This window comes from Phaseolus vulgaris, chromosome 3 (genome assembly GCF_051622355.1).
Source record: "Phaseolus vulgaris cultivar YP4 chromosome 3, ASM5162235v1, whole genome shotgun sequence".
NCBI lineage: Eukaryota > Viridiplantae > Streptophyta > Magnoliopsida > Fabales > Fabaceae > Phaseolus > Phaseolus vulgaris.
The window spans coordinates 7,633,698-7,653,123 of record NC_143500.1 but is presented as its reverse complement, the minus strand read 5'-3'; the positions used below and the strand labels follow the sequence as shown (position 1 = coordinate 7,653,123).

At 32.7% G+C, this 19,426-nt stretch overlaps 2 protein-coding genes across 3 annotated transcripts; both read left to right on the top strand.

Annotated features, from left to right (window-relative positions):
* Positions 1-3,195: 3,195 nt before the first annotated feature.
* On the top strand, positions 3,196-7,360 carry LOC137806413 (uncharacterized). 2 transcript variants are annotated; one of them, XR_011080341.2, is made up of 5 exons: positions 3,196-3,404; positions 3,625-3,747; positions 3,947-4,049; positions 4,145-4,488; positions 7,137-7,360. XR_011080341.2 is itself a non-coding variant. In XM_068606528.1 (4 exons), the coding sequence occupies exons 1-4, from the start codon at positions 3,310-3,312 to the stop codon at positions 4,385-4,387; spliced, it is 564 nt and encodes a 187-aa protein (XP_068462629.1). In that variant the 5' UTR covers positions 3,196-3,309; the 3' UTR covers positions 4,388-4,592. The 2 variants fall into 2 exon arrangements, 1 of the variants encoding a protein (XP_068462629.1); XM_068606528.1 differs by lacking the exon at positions 7,137-7,360 and having other exon boundaries at positions 4,145-4,592.
* A 3,720-nt stretch (positions 7,361-11,080) lies between these two features.
* LOC137806412 (Arabinanase/levansucrase/invertase) lies at positions 11,081-13,144 on the top strand. Its single transcript, XM_068606526.2, has one exon. It carries the CDS (start codon positions 11,527-11,529, stop codon positions 12,988-12,990), a length of 1,464 nt encoding a protein of 487 aa, XP_068462627.1. The 5' UTR covers positions 11,081-11,526; the 3' UTR covers positions 12,991-13,144.
* The last annotated feature ends 6,282 nt before the right edge of the window (positions 13,145-19,426 follow it).

The window sequence follows — 19,426 nt, the reverse complement described above, 5'->3', positions numbered from 1 at the left end:
GCCATATTTGGACATTAGAATCTCCTTCCAAAGACCACTTTTATCTGAACCCAACCTCCAAATCCACTTACCCAGTAGTGCTAGGTTAAACACCTTTAAATCAATGATACCCAGGCCCCCGAAATCACGAGGCTTACAAACCTTATTCCAAGAGGCCCAAGCAATCTTCCTTCCTTCAACGCCCCACCCCTAGAGGAAATTTCTTTGAATCTTTACTAACTTATCTGCCACCCTGAACGACATTTTAAAAAGAGACAAAAAGAATAATGGGATAGCGGATAAGACTGATTTGATCAGACAAATCCTCCCAGCTAGCGACAGACACTTCCCTTTCCACTTGCTTAACCTAGCCTGAACTTTCTCAATCACCCCATTCCAAAAGTCACAACGCCTATTGCACCCACCAACCGGCAGCCCCAAGTATACAAAGGGAGAAACCATCACGTCACAATTAAGGATAGCTGTGAAGCGCCGAAGCGAAAGTTGACTCAACCCCATACCGCCAATTCTACTCTTCACAAAATTAACCTTAAGCCAAAAAGATAGCTCAAAACATTGCAAAATCGCCTTAATATTGAAGATGCTTTTGGTATTAGCCTCACAGAAGAACAAAGTATCGTCTGCATACTGTAACATACTAACCTTCACTTTATCCCTGCCGACCTCCAACCTGTCAATCAAAGATTTTTCTTCAGCCATCCTTGACACCCCAACCAACCCCTCTGCCACTATAAGAAAAAGAAACGGAGCTAGCAGATCACCCTGACGTAGTCCCTTCATATGGAGAAACTCCTTAGTAGGGCTGTCGTTCACAAGAACTGAAACAGACACTGATTCTAAACATCCCTTTATCCAGTGAATCCACTTATCACAAAAACCCAACCTCCAAAGCATGTAATAAATGAACTCTCAACTGACCGAGTCGTACGCCTTCTCATAGTCAACTTTGAAGAAAGCGCAACTCCTTCTCTTTCTTTTATACTCATCCAAAACTTCATTAGCTACCAGCACATTGTCCATCAATCCTCTATCTTCAAGAAAAGCCGATTGCCTATCGTCAATAACCTTACTAATCACCTTCTTCAAACAAAGGGACAGAGCTTTAGAAATAATTTTATACAAGCAGCCAACTAAAGAAATAGGTCTAAATTCACCGAGTTGCTGGGGATTTTCAACTTTTGGAATTAAGCAGAGGAACGAAGCGTTTGAACCCCTAAGCCAGTGGCCGTTGACCGCAAAATCCTTCACTGTCGCCATCACATCATTTTTAATAATATCCCAAGAAAATTTTAGAAAACCAAAATTGAACCGGTCAGGGCCAGGGCTCTTATAGCTGTCACAGCTCCAGACCGCTGCCCTAACCTCATATTCAGAAAAATCACTAGTCAGCATAGCATTTTCCGAGTCCGAAATAGAGCTAAACCTGACATTATCCAGACGTACCTGACAAGCATTATTCCTAGCAAACCTTTCTTCAAAGAACTCACGAACCCTGTTCTTGATCATGTCCTTATCCTCGTACCACTTACCGCCAACAAAAACTCCATGCAACTGATTCCTATCCCTTCTCCATTTAACATATGAATGAAAAAACTTTGAATTAGTATCTCCTTGTTTTAACCATCTATGCCTTGCTTTCTGAAACAATATTGCCTCTTGCTTATACTTAGCTTTATTTAGTTCAGCAAGGAGAGCCTTTCTTTCTTCCCTTTCGAGCTCAGCTAACCCACGGTCATCATCTCGTTCGTCGAGTTCCTCAATCCTCTTTTGCGCTTCCTTACAAGCAAGATTCGCATTGCCGAAAACTTCTTTATTCCAAACTTTTAGGTCCGCTTTTAGCTTTTTCAGCTTTTCTTTGAAGGTATGTATCCCACCTCCTACTACCACATAGGAAGACCAACTTGAACTCACAAACTCCTTAAACCTACTGTCTCTTTGCCACACATCCAAACACCTAAAAGGCTTCGGTCCCCAGTCCACAGACACCTCTTTAAGTATAACTGCACAATGATCTGATATTGATATGCTAAACACAAACTGCTGACAATTAGGCCAAAAGCCAATCCATTCCTTTGAAACCAACACCCTGTCAATTATGCTTTTTACCAAACCGTTGGGCTTATACCAAGTAAACTTCCTACCAACCAGCGGGATATCAACCAGTTCTGAACTTTCAATGAAATCATTAAAGCCTTTTATTTCTCTAGAGTAATCTGACGCTGATATCAAACTTTTCCTCTCCTCTTGACGCCTAATAGAATTGAAATCTCCAAGAACACACGAAGCCTTACAACATTAATCTCTTTCCATACTTCCTTCTTTTCTCGCAAAGAGCCAAAACAGTAAACGTTCACGATTGTTACGGATACCCCTTTACCTAACTTCCACAATCCTTCAATCACAAAATAATTTCTTCCATTTACCGAATTAGACATCTGGAACGACTTATTACTCCACATCGTTAGAACCCCACCTGCACTATTAATAGCTTTATTCTCGACTCAATTAACTTCATTAGACCCCAAAAAAGACATACTTTCTCCATACTGAAACCCTCAATCAGAATTTATTCATACATTAAAGGAATTTCTAACCATACCATCAAAACAACCGTTTGAATAATTTTAAGAATATATTTTTGCATTAGTGCTAAATTATAATCTTGATCTTTATTTTTTTTATTTCTAATTTCTAATTTGTGATTTAGATTTTTTTTTTGCATTGTGATTTTCAAAAATAATAATTTTAGTCTAACTTTTAATTTTCCATATATTTAATTTTTTATTTTTATGTTTAATTAATTAATTATATTTAGTAATATGTTAAATGAAAACTTAAATATGTTTGTCACTCCTGTAAAATTTAAAAATTGTGTATTTAATGTCTAATAAATATTTTATTGATTTTTATTCTAATTCTTTTTTGTATTTAGTCCTCTTTAGTATATTATATTTATCAACGTGATATGTCATTATATTTTAAAAATATATATTGATTGTTAAAACAAAATAATTAAAAAATTATCTAAAAATTAATAAAATAAAATATAAATACGTATTTTTTAAAGACCAAAAATACAAAATTTGTAAATATTTCAAAGTTAAAATAAATAAAAAATATTAGAAAGTAAATGAAAAAATCGTAATTTTTTCAGAGAATAAAAACATATTTAAATCTTAAATAAATATAAAATTCAACCCCAGTTGAACTGCTGGAGCAGATACTCAGTGACCTAAACATTTCTAAACTCCTTCTTGGTCGATATTCATATTCCTCCTCACTGCAACACCCAAGAGCAGAACCTAAACGATGTCGTTTATGCGCGGAGATTTGCTTCGTCGAACGAGGAAGGTGGTGAAGGGTTTGGCGAAGGCAGAACCCGTATGGCTGAAAGCCATGGAACAGTTAGTCTCCTAATTCAGATTCATCTTTTCCTTTTCCCTTTTCCATTTCAAAATCCCTCTTCTGGGTTTTTCTCACCCACCCCTCTTTTTCTCCAAAACCCTACCTTTATACACTCTCTCCCTGTTATCTATGTTAATCATTTTGCGGATTCAATCAATTTTTCTTTTTTCTATAAGGCTTCAAATTTGTCTAAGATTTTATTTTTTACTCTGTTACCAGGGCGCCACCTGCAACATTTCCTGCAGTTGCAGAAAAAATTCCGACCATCACTCTTCCTGAGGATGTTTATGTGAAGAAGTTCTATAAAAAGTATCCGGAATCCAAATCTGATGACGCCATCAAGTATTGTCCTTTTTCCTCGTCTCTAGTTTTTTTCCATTTGCTATGTTCGAGCCTGTTCTTGTTTCTGTGTTTCTGGATTAATTTTTTTCCTATGTTGCCTCCATTTGCATACCCATGTCTACCTATTGATGGAGATAATGCAGTTGAAGCATCAAATGCATTAATAACTGATTCAGATACATGATTAATGTTTCGACAGGTTTAATGCTATTGACCCCCCTCCATCTCGTATCTTTGGGTTGAGGGTTCTTGAATTGAAAGAGCATGGTGTTAGTGAGGAGCGAGCAATGGCTATAGCTGATGTATGCAACCTAATTTGGTTACTGAATAAGTTATCTATGCAATTTGCTCCTCTAACAATGAGTTGTATTGTTTTTCTTTGATTCCACCTTTCTAGATGGAATATCTGTCAGAGAAGAAGGCAAAGAAGAAAGCATATATCCGTTTGAAGGAAATTGCACGTCTTCAAGGAAAGAGACTTCCTCCAAACCCATATCCTTGTGTTATCAAGGAGATACAAGCTGAGGAGAGGAAATATGTTCGTGATCGTTTCTTCAATCCCAAGATACTCGAAATTGTGAAGCAACAGAAAGCCGAGGCTATGGAGAGATTCAGTGGGCGTGGTGGTGGTGATTGGTGACTTTTATGGGGGAAAGTTACACTGCATTCAATGTTTGCCTCTGACTGACAATAATATTTTTCATTCATCCTCTCAAAACTGCCTACATCTTTCCTCATGAGGTGAAATATTTATTTGTTGTAATAGATAAACTGCAATAGAAAGTTTTACAAAATTTAATTTGAAGCTCATTTCTTCCAGGCTACCAAGTTTTGTTAGCAGCAAATACTTGCCTTGTCTTTGAGCTCTCTCTTTTGTTGAATTTGAACCTTATCCACTTTTTCCTGGATTGTCTTTGTACATGCTATCACTAAAATGTGTTTCCTTCATAAACACATACATAGATTTCATAAGTGAACTGAAATAATTATTTATCATGGTTACTTCATCCTTTTGTTTTTTAAGAATGTGTCAAGTAATAGTTACAATGTCTTCCTCTTGAGGCGTATTGCTGCCATGAAGGCATTGGCTAGATACCTTGAAGAAATGGAAATCCTACCTGTCTTTAAACGGAGAATGGCAAAGACAGGAAAACTGCTCTTAGGTTCGAATAGGGAGATAATAGTGTGTCTCCAAGAAAGAAAAGAGGAAAAAGATATCGGAACAATAAGTTTTACAAAAATTCACGTGAAGGTCATTTCTTCAAGGCTACCCAAGTTTTGTTGGTAGCTAAGTCTTGTGTTAAGATCTCTCTTTCGTTGAATTTGATTATTAATCAGTTCTTCTTGGAGTGTCTTTGCACTTGTCATCACTGGAATGTGCTTCCTTGATAAACACACTTTGATTACTTGCCTTACTATTTAATTTAAGTCATAGACCATCTCTGCACCTTGATAAACACACTTTGATTACTTGCCTGACTACATAACTGCACTCACCTTTCAACCGAAACAATCTAGGAATGAATGTCGTTGACATGTCGAAAAATTGATGCAATATATGACAAAAATACGAGATCAACTTTTAATCAAATATGATATTAACTCATAAACATAATAAACTATCTAAACTATTATGTTAAAACGAGGTTAAACACCCTCGTTTGTACTAATCTAGACCATTCATGTGAAAGTTCAGTACAACTCAGTAAATATAATTGACATTGGACATGCAAGTTACGTTTTTAATATCATTTATTATTCATGATTCTATTCAACAAACTTGAGTATTGAAGTACCTTATACATGTACACCAATTCCTCTACAAAAGATATGACAATTTCACCTTATTTGAGATTGCCTCCCATGATAGTAACATGAGCATTGAAAGTTGAAAGCCACAAACTTGAAACCCAACTGCACACATTGACCAACACCTTAGTGACAATAAGAGGCACTTGACGACACATTCGTTGATGACATAATGGAGGCCATTCTCCCACCCAGCTAGAAGGGCTTAATGATTGATCGATATGATGGTACAACTGCCTTAGATGAACACATTGACGTCTATGTTACCTAGAGGACATCATGATGTGTTGCGTGTTCCCCACATACGTGAAGGGGATGATGCTAAGTTGGTTTAAATGACTTCCCCCTTTCTTGATTGACTCTTTCAACACGCTAGTGACCAAAGTCGGGAAGTAGTTTGTGACAAGCTGACCTCACCATTTAATTTCCATCCCGTTGGTAAACATATGACAAGAGAAAAAAGAGTCGTTGAGACTGTTCATGGAGTGATGGAAGAACCCTAAGCAAATGATCAACCACTAGAGCTATGACTAGAAGAATACATGAAGAGTGGCACTCAAATGAGCTAAACAGGGTCAAACTCTTTTCATTTTGAGCCAAGCTTTAATTTATGCAAATGTATAGAGTAGAATATGATTTATTTGAGTTTGTATTTGTTAAATAATTTGGGCTTTGTGTTTGAGCCAAGTAGTATAGGTTTTTGGGCTTGTATTTGGGCCTATGATAGACTAAGAGAGAGTTTCTAAACCTACATATAGTTTCAATTGGGTTTATCTTAGCCCAAGAGAAACCCTAGGCCGATTCTAGATGCTCCTTGCGTACCAAGCTTAAGTCACGCATGCCTACTCACATGGCAAGTTTGAGTTATAAGTGGCACCACATTTTGAATTCAATTTTGCCTCTAATTGCCTCACCAATTTATGCTTCTCCAAATCATGTTTTTAAATTGAACAAAGCTTTGTATGGACTTAAACAAGTTCCTAGAGCATTGTATGAGTGTCCAAGCACATTTTTAATTAAAAATGACTTTAAATGTGGTAGATACTACATTGTTTCGCAAAGACTATTCTTAAAAAACTATCATTGTTCAAATATATGTTGATGATATTATTTTTGGAGCAACTGGTAAACGTCTATGTGGAGAATTTTCTAAGCTTATGTAGAATGAATTTGAAATGAGTATGATAGGAGAGTTGCTGAAGAAATTCAAGCTAAACTCTATCAAAGAGATAAACACTCCAATGCATCCAACTACATCTCTTGGACTTAAGAAGGAGTCAAAACTAATGGATAACTCTCTATATACACAAATGATTGATTCCTTACTTTATCTTACAACGTCTAGACCCAACATAATGTTTAGCTTCTACTTGTGTGCTTATTTTCAATCTGACCCAAAGGATGATCATTTAATGGTTGTTAAATGAATATTCAGATATTTGAAAGGTACTACTAATCTTGGGATATGTTCAGTGTCTCTGCTTGTGTGCTCACTTTCAATCTGACCCAAAGGAAGATCATTTAAATACTGGAATATTTAGATATTTGAAAGGTACTACTAATGTTGAACTATGTTACAGAGGTAGATAAAGTTGTCATTTGCAAGGTTTGTCATGCGAATTATGTTGGAGACAAGTCGGAAAGGAAAAGAACGAGTGATGGTTGTCATTTAATTGGAAGTATTCTGATTTTGTGGATGAGTAAGAAACAAGGAGCAATAGCCTTATTGTTGAATACATATCAGATACTCATTATTGTACACAATTGTTGTGGAATCAGTTAGAATATTACAGTGTCCAAGAAAGCAAAATCCCTATATTCTGTGATAATAATGCTGCAATAAGTTTATCCAAAAATTCTATTTTGCATTATAAGGCTAAGCACATTGAAATAAAACACCACTTTTTAAGAGATCATGTGCAAATGGGTCATGTTGATTTACAATTTGCATTTGCATCTTCAGAGGATCAATTTGCTGATATTTCTACAAAACCTTTTGTTGAAGAGAGATTTAATTGTCTAAGAGACGTTTGGGGCATGACTTTTATCGAAGGATAATTAAAGGTTATTGTTATTGCATTTTTCTGTTACAGTAGACAGTCTAGGACATGTTCATGCATTATAGACAATCTAGGACTAGGTACATGTAGTATAGACGGTCTAGGACTCAATCCTTGCAGTAGATGATCTAGGATCTGATTTAAATTTCTTATAAACTATCTACAACTGTGATAATTTAGAATTTCTTTTAATTATTGGAAATGTCATTATTCTTAAATAGTTGGTTTCTTGATTTATGTGACTTAAATTCATTGATAAATACTAAATAAGGTTGGTTTTTGAATCACTACAATCAGAATCTTGTGATATAGTCAACCTTGGTGAGCTTTTGGGCCTAATTGATGGATGGATCATTCTATACTATACTTATTTTTGTGTACCATACATATCTATTATATATGTGTTCAAAGAGATTTTGTACTAAAAAAAACATTAAAATTTGAAATCACAAAATCACTTTGATCATCCATGTTTTACTGATATCTCTAAGGTTTATTTTTTTTAAACAAATTTGATCAAATTAATGTTTACAATTATCTTTTATCATGTTTTCGCATATATCTGAATATTTTCTAAACATAAATATTTTAAACAACTTAAAATATTTAATGTTGCAAAAAATCTGGAATGAGAAGATTATCAATTTAAGTTTTGATTTGTATTTGTATTTTACTAACACATAAATATTTTAAACAACTTAAAATATATAATGTCGCAAAAAATCTGGAATGAGGAGATTATCAATTTAAGTTTTGATTTGTATTTTACTAACCCATACATTCAAATTAGTTTTGTTAAATATATTCAAAGCAAAATAAAAATAAAAATGGAAAGATTGCAAATCCAAACTTTTATTATTTTCTAGGATCGTGTACAAGAAAGATAAAAATACAAGATAATGCAAAATTAAACATTAATCAATTCAAGATCAATGTCAAATTAAAAGAGATATATAGAGATTGAAGGAGCATAACGACACAAGCTAACAACAAAATCCATGAGTTATTTTGCAAAACACTTTTAGTTTTTTGGGTGATGAGTGAAATCATTCTAATTTTCACATTGTGAATTTATACATGTGAGCTTTGTTTTTTTTTTTTTCTAGAGTTCTTAATCTCAAGGGACGGTTAAGAAGGTGTCAACTGAAGAGGTAAGACTATTTGGTTGTAAATTTGTAGTGGTGAGAATACTTTATGATAACCAGTTAGTTAGTGGAAGCTCTTAAGCAGTTGCTTAAGGGAAACTTGATGTAGCTCAAATTTGGGTGAACCAATATAAATCTTTTGTGTTGATATCTCTTTACTCTTTGTTTTGTTTTAACTCTCAGTATTGGATTATCTACCAGACGATCTTACTAAACAATATGTTAGACAATTTCATTATATGATTCATTAAACAATCTAACTTGACAATATAATTATTTATTGCAAAAAGAGAGTCTAATGCTCCATTTAGACCCTCCTCCTTCTGGAGTGAACTACACCTATAATTTAGACTAGTGAATTTTTCAACTTAATACTTTGCAAAAATTATGATGGTTGAATTCATGTTGATCACACCAGTTTGTTAGGGAATTACACAAAAAATTAATGTGGTTCAATTAAAGTATTAATGGACTTCAACCTATGTCACGAGAGGATTTACTCTAACATAGATATTACAACTTAACACATTCTCTTTCAACAAACTTTCACTCCGAATATAACTTTAATATTGTAACTCTGAACTAACTTCTTAATTTCTACGGAAGATACAAGGTCCAATTTATAGAAAAAAATATCATTATAGCTAACACACATGAAACATGCCCAAGACGAATGATAAAGACACGATGAACAATGCTTCTTTTTTCAAAATTGAACAACCACTAAACGATTTCATCAAAAAGTTCAAATCTTAATAGACACTGTAACACTCTGGATAATTTAATGAAACAATCTAATAATATTAGACGGTCTATAAACCTTAAAGACAAAAGTTTCATGGACCATTCTTTACAATACTACTTCGTAGGATTGATTCCATTTGAATTATAACATATACCCTTCTAAGCAATAATTTTTGGAGATATTACAAGTAGATTCTAAGTTAAAAAATACATATATAAGATAAAACTAAAAAATAAACCATTTGATTAGTTTATGATATCGAAGATGATATAAGTTGGGTTGGTCGGTGGAACCTTTCGGCCTAATGCATCAGTCTATCAAACAAATTGTACTTGAAAAAGGAAAGTAATGAAGACCAAAACCGAAAAAATAAAACTCAGTCAAAGTCTTCAACTACAAAGATCTTCAAAAGAATCAATATGCAGATGTGAGTGTGGGTGAAACCGCATCAACTATGCAGGGCACTCATAGAAAATGAAGTGTTATTAGAAGGTCAAAACAAATGTACAATACTAATATAATATGCAGGTGCTATGCAAAGTGTGAAGTGTGAAGGGAGAAAGACATAACAGCACTAAAAGATTGGTTACTGTTCGTTTCTACAAACATTTCTTGGAAGGAAAGTGATGCCATTCCTTTATCTCTTTCCAAGCATTGTTTATTCTGCTGCTCAAAAGAACTATTATATGAGCTAAAGAATATAAAAGAAATATTATTGTACGTAAAGATATTCTTTTATTAGTGGACACTTTCACAGTTCTGGTTTTACAAAATGTCTGGACTGCAGCAAAATCAAACGAAAAGAAGCTCACAGAAATGATTGGATTTATATCCTCTCCCCAAGGAAAAACCTTGCGGCTTCTGTGCACATACGTCACTTTCTTCAAACTTATCATCATAAATTCAATAATATCAGGACAAAACATTGATCCTTATGTTTTTAAAATGGGAGGATAAACTGATTGAAAATGATACTTAAATTAAGTACGCAATTCTTCACAATTTTATTGGTACTGCAAACTACACCACACAAATTTGCATCCAATTCCAAAAGAAGTGAGACCCAATAAAGTCATTTCCAACCCTGCTTTGAATTTGTGATGTGCAAAATTGGATCATATTTCAGACAATACCATTTTCCTTTCCTTTACTATGTAGTGTTCGGGCAAGAGAGAAGATGTGTAAGATTCGAAAGAGTCAATTAGTAGTGATTTGAAAAAAAATATATATAAAAGTGAAATTTATTATTTTTATTTTAAAATTATAATTAATTATTAAGAACATTAATAAATATTTTTATAACATAAATTCATATAATATCTAATATTTTTATTTTTAACAATCGATTATATAATAATACATATTATATATATAATTGATTATATATTAATATAGTTAATTATATATAATATAATTAATTTTTTTTAGTTAATTTTTGTTTTAATTTTTTTATACTGACAGTTTAAATTTTCTTTTTGGGGAAATATGATTAAATATTATAATTTATATGTTTTTTTTAAATCCTTATGCACATATGAAGATAAAGAAAATCTATTTGAGGCTATTTTCACGTTTACATATCCACAATCATCCGCACCAGTAAGTTTACCTCCCTGATGCGTGGAAAGTGGAACAAAGTCTGAACCATCATCCAAAATAAATCCTCATTTTCTTCGGGTAAATGCACACCACCACCATCACCACGCTTTTGAGTCCTTTGCCAATAGCACAAACTCAATTTTTTTCAGAGATTACAAACTCAGCACCAATGAGTTGTCATTAACATCAAACTAAAGAACACCCTCTCATTCACTGCATTTCTTTTCCACCCTTTTTTGTTAAACTTGCACCACACAAACACACATCCTTTTCTGTCTCATTCAAATTCCCTTCCTCAACTTCTTCCCCTGTCATCATTCATTCAATTGCTCTTCCCCTGTCATCATCCATTCAATTGCTCCTCAAAGTGTTCCGTCCGTGCAATACTATTCAACAGCCCCACATTGCTTGTTTCACAACCATGGATATAGCATCATCGTCATCATCAATGGTACTTCCTTCATTGCAACCCCATAGCACCCTTTCAAAAGTTTCAATCTTCCAACGTTTAACCCCTCCGACAACCTTAATTCCATCATGGGCATGTTCCACCAAACCCAGCACCACCCTCTCTCCGGTGTCCTCAAAGGTCCCGTTTTTCGTTCGTTGCTCCACACAACCAGACACCAGCGCCAATAGCGAGACGCAACACAACAAGCCAAACAATGAACCTAATTCAATTTCCAGCTCCCAAAGTGTATCACAATCAGACTTAGCAGCAAGTGAAGCCTTTTCTCCTTCACCACCTTTAGAATCATCACATTACTCTTCCTCCAGAGGGTTGGTGTTGGATTTGGGTCCTTCAAACGCTTGGGACAGTGCAGATATTGGGTCCCCAGTGGTGAAGAGGTTTCTGAGTGACGAAGAAGAGAGATGGTACATGTGGTACCATGGGAGAGCCAAAGGGCACCCTTCTTCTGATTTGATAGGGTTGTCGATTTCAAAAAACGGGGTTCATTGGGAGCGTGGGGGAGGGCCTGCTAGGTCAAGTTCTGATGTGGGGTTTGTGATGAGTTGTGGTAAGGATTGGTGGGGTTTTGACACTGGTGGCATTAGGCCTTCTGAGATGGTTATCATGTCTAGTTCCAGGGTTAGAGCTTCCAGTGCTGTTTACTGGCTTTACTACACTGGCTATGTTTCTGATAGGGTGGAGTTTTCTGATCAATCTTTGGAGTTCAATGTGGAAAACCCGGATGGAGTCAATGGTGATGTGAGTTGTGGTAATGGGAAGGTTTTGAAGTCCTTGCCTGGTTTGGCTATTAGTCAGGATGGGAGGCATTGGGCTAGGATTGAGGGGGAGCATCACAGTGGAGCATTGATTGATGTTGGGTCTGAAAAAGAGTGGGATTCTTTGTTTATTTCTTCCCCACAAGTTGTTTACCATGGGAATGGTGACCTCAGGATGTATTATCACTCATTTGATGTGGAAAAGGGACATTTTGGTATTGGCATTGCCAGGTCAAGGGATGGAATTAGGTGGGTGAAGTTGGGGAAAATAATGGGGGGAGGGAGAGATGGGTCCTTTGATGAGTTTGGGGCAATGAATCCGTGTGTGACAAGGAACCGGAGTGGCGGGAACTATGTGATGGCATATGAAGGTGTTGCTGCTGATGGAAGGAGGAGCATTGGCATGGCTGTATCTCCTGATGGATTGAAGGAATGGAAGAGGCTTCAGGATGAGGCAATTTTATGGCCTTCAGACCAAGGTTGCTGGGATGATAAGGATGTTGGATCCCCATGTATGGTTGAAATGGATAATGAAGGAAATGAGTGGAGGTTGTATTATAGAGGTGTTTCCAAAGGAGGAAGAATTGGAATAGGAATGGCTGTTTCAGAAGGGAAGAACATTGGAAGTTTTAGAAGATGGAAAGGTTTCCGGGTATAATAAGCTAGGTGTATGCAATGTTTCGTTTTCAATTATTTAAACATGGTCTCTATTCTTTGTGAATTGGATTTTTTTGCTGAGTTTGTATTGAGTAGTTTTGTATTCAGCCTTGTCATTGTACAATAAGTTGTGAATTTGTCCTAATTTTTGTGAATATGATATCGATTTATTGTCCGAACAGCAGCAGGAATCTCCAAGCATAAAATTAACTTCTCACCTATTACATTCTATTTTTGTTTAATTGTCCTCTGATTGGTATTTTGGTTTTTGATCTAACAAAATCTCTTCTCCTCAAGAACTTCCTAAAGGGGTGCCATGCTTGAGAATTGACTCTGTTTAGTAACTGTGCTGTAGTAATCACCTCAATGAATGGTCACTAAATCTATAATCCTTGTCTCTTAAGCGAGCTCCTGCAAGAATTGCATCTATGTTTGCCACTTTATCAGTGAAATGTTTCTTTTGATACTAAATATAATTTAATGGTTGATTGTAACTAATGTTTGGACTCTACATCAAATTCCCATGTAATTCTTCATGTTGATTCCGTTGCACCTACCTTGTAAACTTGGTTGTTTCTTGATTACATAATCAAAGTAACAGTTGGTCTCTTTTCCTCGTTCAGTATCCCTCAATTTGGGTTTATGTTAACAAAGTGTGTTAGCTTCATTGTCCCATGTTATTGTCATTTCAAGTTGATTTCTTGTTTTTGCTTGAGACATTTTGGAATTCTTTTCTGGGTTTATATTTAGTGAGGCCAATTTCACCCAACATGCTATCTTTCTGGATGTTCGTTAATTCGTTTAAGTCTTAGATCGTTTGTGCACCCAGTAGCACATGTTGTTTAAGAAGCAGCAACAGTTTTTTACTTTTGTTTCAACACCCGTTTAAGTAGCACATGTGCATTGCATTTTTTGAATAATTTGAAATGCACCAAGGATATGAGATGTTTATCATATTCATTTTTGCAGTCTTTGGTCTACACCCTTCAGTACGTTTGATTTGCTATTTTTTGGGTTTGATTTTATAGATTCACTCGCATGATCATGAATGAAAGTTTTATGCACCAGCACTTGATTCTAGTGTAGTAGCAATAAAGAGCTTATTTTATTTTGTGGCAAATTCAGGTAAACATTTTATCTTGTGTTCTGTCATTTTTCTAAATCAGTTGTGTTTCTAACATGCACTTAAATCACCAAGTTAATCATATTATGGTTATGTCATTGTAGAAGATTTTAAATTCTGCATAATTTTACTGGTGTTCCCAATAATAATCACTGATCTTTTTTTAACTGTGAATTCTTATTCTCAGTGATAGAGATTTTTCTTGCTGGTGAATAGTTTTTTATGAGATTTGTTTGACCTTTATTCTTTTACTATTTATGTGCACTAATATTATAGTAACCTTTTTCTTGGTATACAATTGTATCAACTTTCATTTTTGAGTTTAGCTTTTCCTGTGATGTGAATTTTTGTCTGAATAGTTTTTTCATATTAACTTTGTTTATCTTTTCTTCTTTATTTATCTCAGATGTACATTATTTCTAACATCTCTTTTCTCTTTTTCCATTTTCATTGACTAGTTCAGCCACATGGAAATAAATAAAAAAAAGTAATATATGATTCAAAAGGTAATAGGAAAATAAAATGTTGTCGGTTAATTTTTTTTACTGGATCAATTTTGACACTTAGGCCAAATCAAAATAATATGAAAAAAATTGCCTTCAATTGGATTAATTTGGACTTACAAAATGACTGAGTAAAAGTAAATAAACTTTTGGGTATTGAATCCAGTAAACTAAGGGAGGTATTAAATCAAAACCAAATCTGTAGATAGAATAAAAAAATGAACCACCATTTTGATGAGTCATTAGTTTATAATTCTTTGGAATCAATGATACTATACATTTAAAGATTGAAGAAGAAAAATAAAATTTGAAAAAAAGGATCAAGTTTCTCAAAAGAAATGAATATTTTTATGTGGGTGAGAAAACAAGCCTGGAGATGTGCTCCAGTGAATAAAGTGGTCCAAAAAGGGCATGAAGGAAAACTAAAGATTGGCTCATGTTTTGTGCTCCTTTCCTTGATGAACAAGAATACTATTTCTTTATCTTGTGGAAAGTTCTGTTTATATGTTGTTACTAAATAATTATTAAATTATGTAAAGACAATTATTCTTCAAAGAGTATGTTAAGTGTCGTACCAAGGAATACAAAAAACATATATTTTCACTACTACAAAAGATGTCTTAAATGATGTTTTTTTTTACTAATGCAGATAAAGAAGAAAACTGATAACTAAATTTAAATTGGATTTTCAGGCAATACCGTCAAATTTGATAGTTTCCGTTTTATTTTCAAATTAAAATGATATTCATCATAGACCGTCGAAAAAGGCGTTAGACCGTCTAACACAATAGATATTATAACATAATTGTTATCAGATGACCCAAAGTTATCTCTCAACGAATCAAATAGTAAATTCAGTTAAATCAGTACTTAAAACTTATCTGTAGTCAAAAGGGTTAGAAATAACAATGAAAATAAATTGGGGATTGAGATTGTTTTGCAAAAAAAAAAAATAAAGTAGATAATTGAAAACAGTAAAAGAGGCAAGTTGAATTTCAAACAAGGAATTCATAATTGTTTTTCTTAAGATTTTCACTCTATCAATCCTCACACAATGTCAACAAAAAAATGTCAATTAAATTCAATAGAATCTTATTGGCAAAACAATCGTCCTCGGATGTATTCAACATTTCACTAGTTCCAAGGTCTACTCATGAGATGTTTATCTTCTACGTCTTGAATTAAGCAAACAAATTTTTGATTAAGTCTAAGCAAATTAACTAAGAACTCCAATTAAAAAAAAAGAATTGAATTCTCAACAAGGATTTAAAACAATTCTTTTGACAGAAACCATATTTCAAAAAGACCAACGATAAAACACAATTTGCTACAAAGAATTTAAGAATAAGATTTTATTAAACAGAAAACTCAAAAATCATTGTGAAATCTAATACAAACCAAAGCAACCAGCAAATGACTAAGGAAACATCAAGCACTTCATAAAAAGGTCAGTCATCTTTGTATACAAAGTCGGACACCACTAAACCTCGAGAAAACCATAAACCAGAATATCACAAGTTCTTCTTTCTGATCTTTTCCACAAGAGAAATGATCTTTTCCACAAGAGAAAAGTTATGTAAATAAATTGGGCTCACTTTGGGGGTCCAAAATAGCAAGATAGGCTAGAATAGGTGCCTATAGCATAATAGGGGGTGTAGTTATCATTTTAGCTTGTGCCTAATCCTTTAGGAAGGAAATTTGACCTAGTTTCTAGAAGGACAAACCTAGGGTGCGGTTTTGACTTAGTCAAACCCTAAAGGCAGCCCCTCAAACATTTACCACTCTACCCTTGCCCTTCTTGCCCACCAAGACACCCATTCCTATAAATAGGGCGTCTTACTATTTTCATGTTAAATTTTATAGAAGAAGGAAAACTCTGCACAAATTGTGTGAGGCTTGTTAGCTCTAAGCATTAGGTCTTATCTTGAATGAGTTTAGAGCTCTCAAGTGGCGACCCTCTACACTCCAAGTGGCGTGTCCACTCTCATTTCATCTCCATAAGCTTTCTTCATCTTTTCTTCCATTTTCCATTACACTTTTATCTCTGTGTTAGTATTTCTTGTTTGCTTCATTTCCATTTCGATTTCCTTCCATATCTTGTGTTTCCTTTCATGTCTTTACATTCCGCACCATACATCATGTTCACCTTATTATGTAATTTTCTTTTTGGCCTTTGGAAGTGAACCCTCACACTTACTTAACCACTTGGTTAAGTTCGTGTCCAGTGGAGATCTTCCTTAGGTCTCACCATATACTTGTTAAAATCTCAATCATAAGTAAAGTGTCACCTCTAAAATAGAACCATCTAAAATCAACTCACATCAAAATCACAAGAGAATAAACCCTAAGAAGTTTAGCCTTCCATATGGAGGAAAAAATGAAATCAGTACAACGAAGAAAGTAGAAAACTAAGAAAACCTTAATGCTATATTTTTCTACTGCCATTGTCAAACTCTGAAGCTTGATGATTTTTCCTTGAAACTTGTATCATTTTATAGGTTTTTCTATTCCAAAGATCTTGAAAAAATATTGTGTTTTATATTTTGTTAACAATTTCTCAGTTTTCAATTTTCTAGAATTCTCGAATTTTGTTTCCACATTTATCACGATTATGTTTCTTAGTTTTTTTTTTGAAGAGTTGGTTCCATTTCTGTATTTGAAACGTTGTATGTTTTATATAAAGTAATAGATAAAAAAGAATATTTCATAATATATAAATAAATGTAAATATTTTTTTACATTTATTTATATATGGTAAAATTGAGTTAAACTCAAAATTTATTTCTTTATAATAATAAGTTATGTGATGCTTTGCAGAGTGCTTTATTAATGAAACAATATAAAATTATTGTTAAATATTTGAATAATGAAATTGATATGATGATTTTAAAATTAATAAGAGATTTTAACGTCCTAAAATAAATTTTGAAATGTCCGCTAATAAAAAATGAGTTTTTGTTTTTTTTTAATCTCCGTAATGTTTTGGTTTTGTTTAGATTTTTTTTTAAGTTCTAGAAGGTGATAAAATATATTTTGATTATCTATGATTTTTTTTATGTATGAGTTTTGTTATAACTTTTATGTAACATAAGAACGGCTAATATGAAGTTTTATAAAAAATTCAGAACAATATGAAGTTTTGTAAAAAAAAAAACTTAAAGTGTACTTTGGATTCTAATCTAACTATTTTTATTTTTTAAATATTATTTTTGAAAAAGAAATCTATTAATAATGTTTTTCTTATGAATGATAACAACATTTCTATCTTTCTTTACATTTAAATTATAATTTTATTATAATATTTGATGATAAATAACAATTGTGAAGTGGTTGATGTTGATAAAAAAAGGTGGTTCCGATGAATGTTATTTTGTTTTCTTAATTGTTACCTATATATATAACCTATTCTTAGGATGGGACCTGAAGCAGAAGGGCAGCAACAGAGATCTGAGAGAGCTAGCAGTGAGTCAGAGGATGATATTTATTTCTTACCTATATTCTGTTCTCTACGTTAAATTGGAACAGTTCTGAATGCTACAAAATGGTTATAATTATATATAATTATTATTAAGAGAATTCTCATAAGCATATTCAACCCCTTAGAATAATGAAATCTAAATATTTCTATTTCAAAGAATTCAAATCATTTTAGGACAAGCTATATATTTTTTTAGCAATGTTCATTTTTAAAGACCATACATATCTAATTTTTTAGGGATTATAATTCAATGATTATGCATATTAACAACTACTATCTTGTCACTGAATAATTTTTTTTTATTTCGTCTTCTTATGATAATTTCTGACAAGAAAACTTGATAGTTTATTTATTTATTCACGCATTATTTAAAATGTTAATTTTAAAAAATAAGGTTAGTTTAAAATTTGATTTGGGTTTTAAATAATATTTTAAATGTAAGTATACTCACATTATGTGCATTATAATATTTAGAACTTTGATAATAAATGAAAATTGGTGTAATTTGTAAAACATGTTTGAAGCATTTTTTTTTCATGCAAAAGAGATGTCTGATTATTCTAATATAGGATTTATCTGTAAAAAATTATTTCCTTTATATAATAAGCTTTCTTTTAGTTTGTTTTTAGAATTTTTTATAAATAAATATAATTTATTTATGTATTATTTTTATTAATTTATAAGTTTTAGTTTAATTATTTTTGTATTCTTTTTTAATAAAAAAAATTAATGACAGATACTTATTATTATTTAAAATCTCAGCATAATTAAAATGTTAAGTTTGTATAATAATAATAATAATAAAGATGAAAGTTTTATATATAAAAAAAAAGAGATATCTAACTAAAGAAGTGGGGGACAAGAGGGGTAGAAGACATGTATTGAAACTTGGAGTAAGTAAAAGTTGGAAAATTCACACATAAATAGGATAATTTGACATCAATGTCACGAGAATGATAATTCCAAAAACTATTCACAGATTTGACAGGACTTCATTTTATACATAGATATAACTAAGACTAATTAATATATATATATATATATATATAATATTTATTTTGAAGTTGTTAAACTGATTTTAATAAATTTTTGTAAATGTCGTTTCATTATAGATACAATTTTGATTAAATAGTTAAATATAATTATTTATTTTATAATTAAATTTCAGAATTTTTCTTTTTACAAAATGATAAATACTTTATTTAAATGAATGAGAATATTTGGCTAGGTTTGTATTTTTTAATCAATGTTAAAGTCATACTTATATTTTTATTTATAATTATATAAATCCTATCTTATATATTTACAATTCTATAAATCTAAATTTTACTTC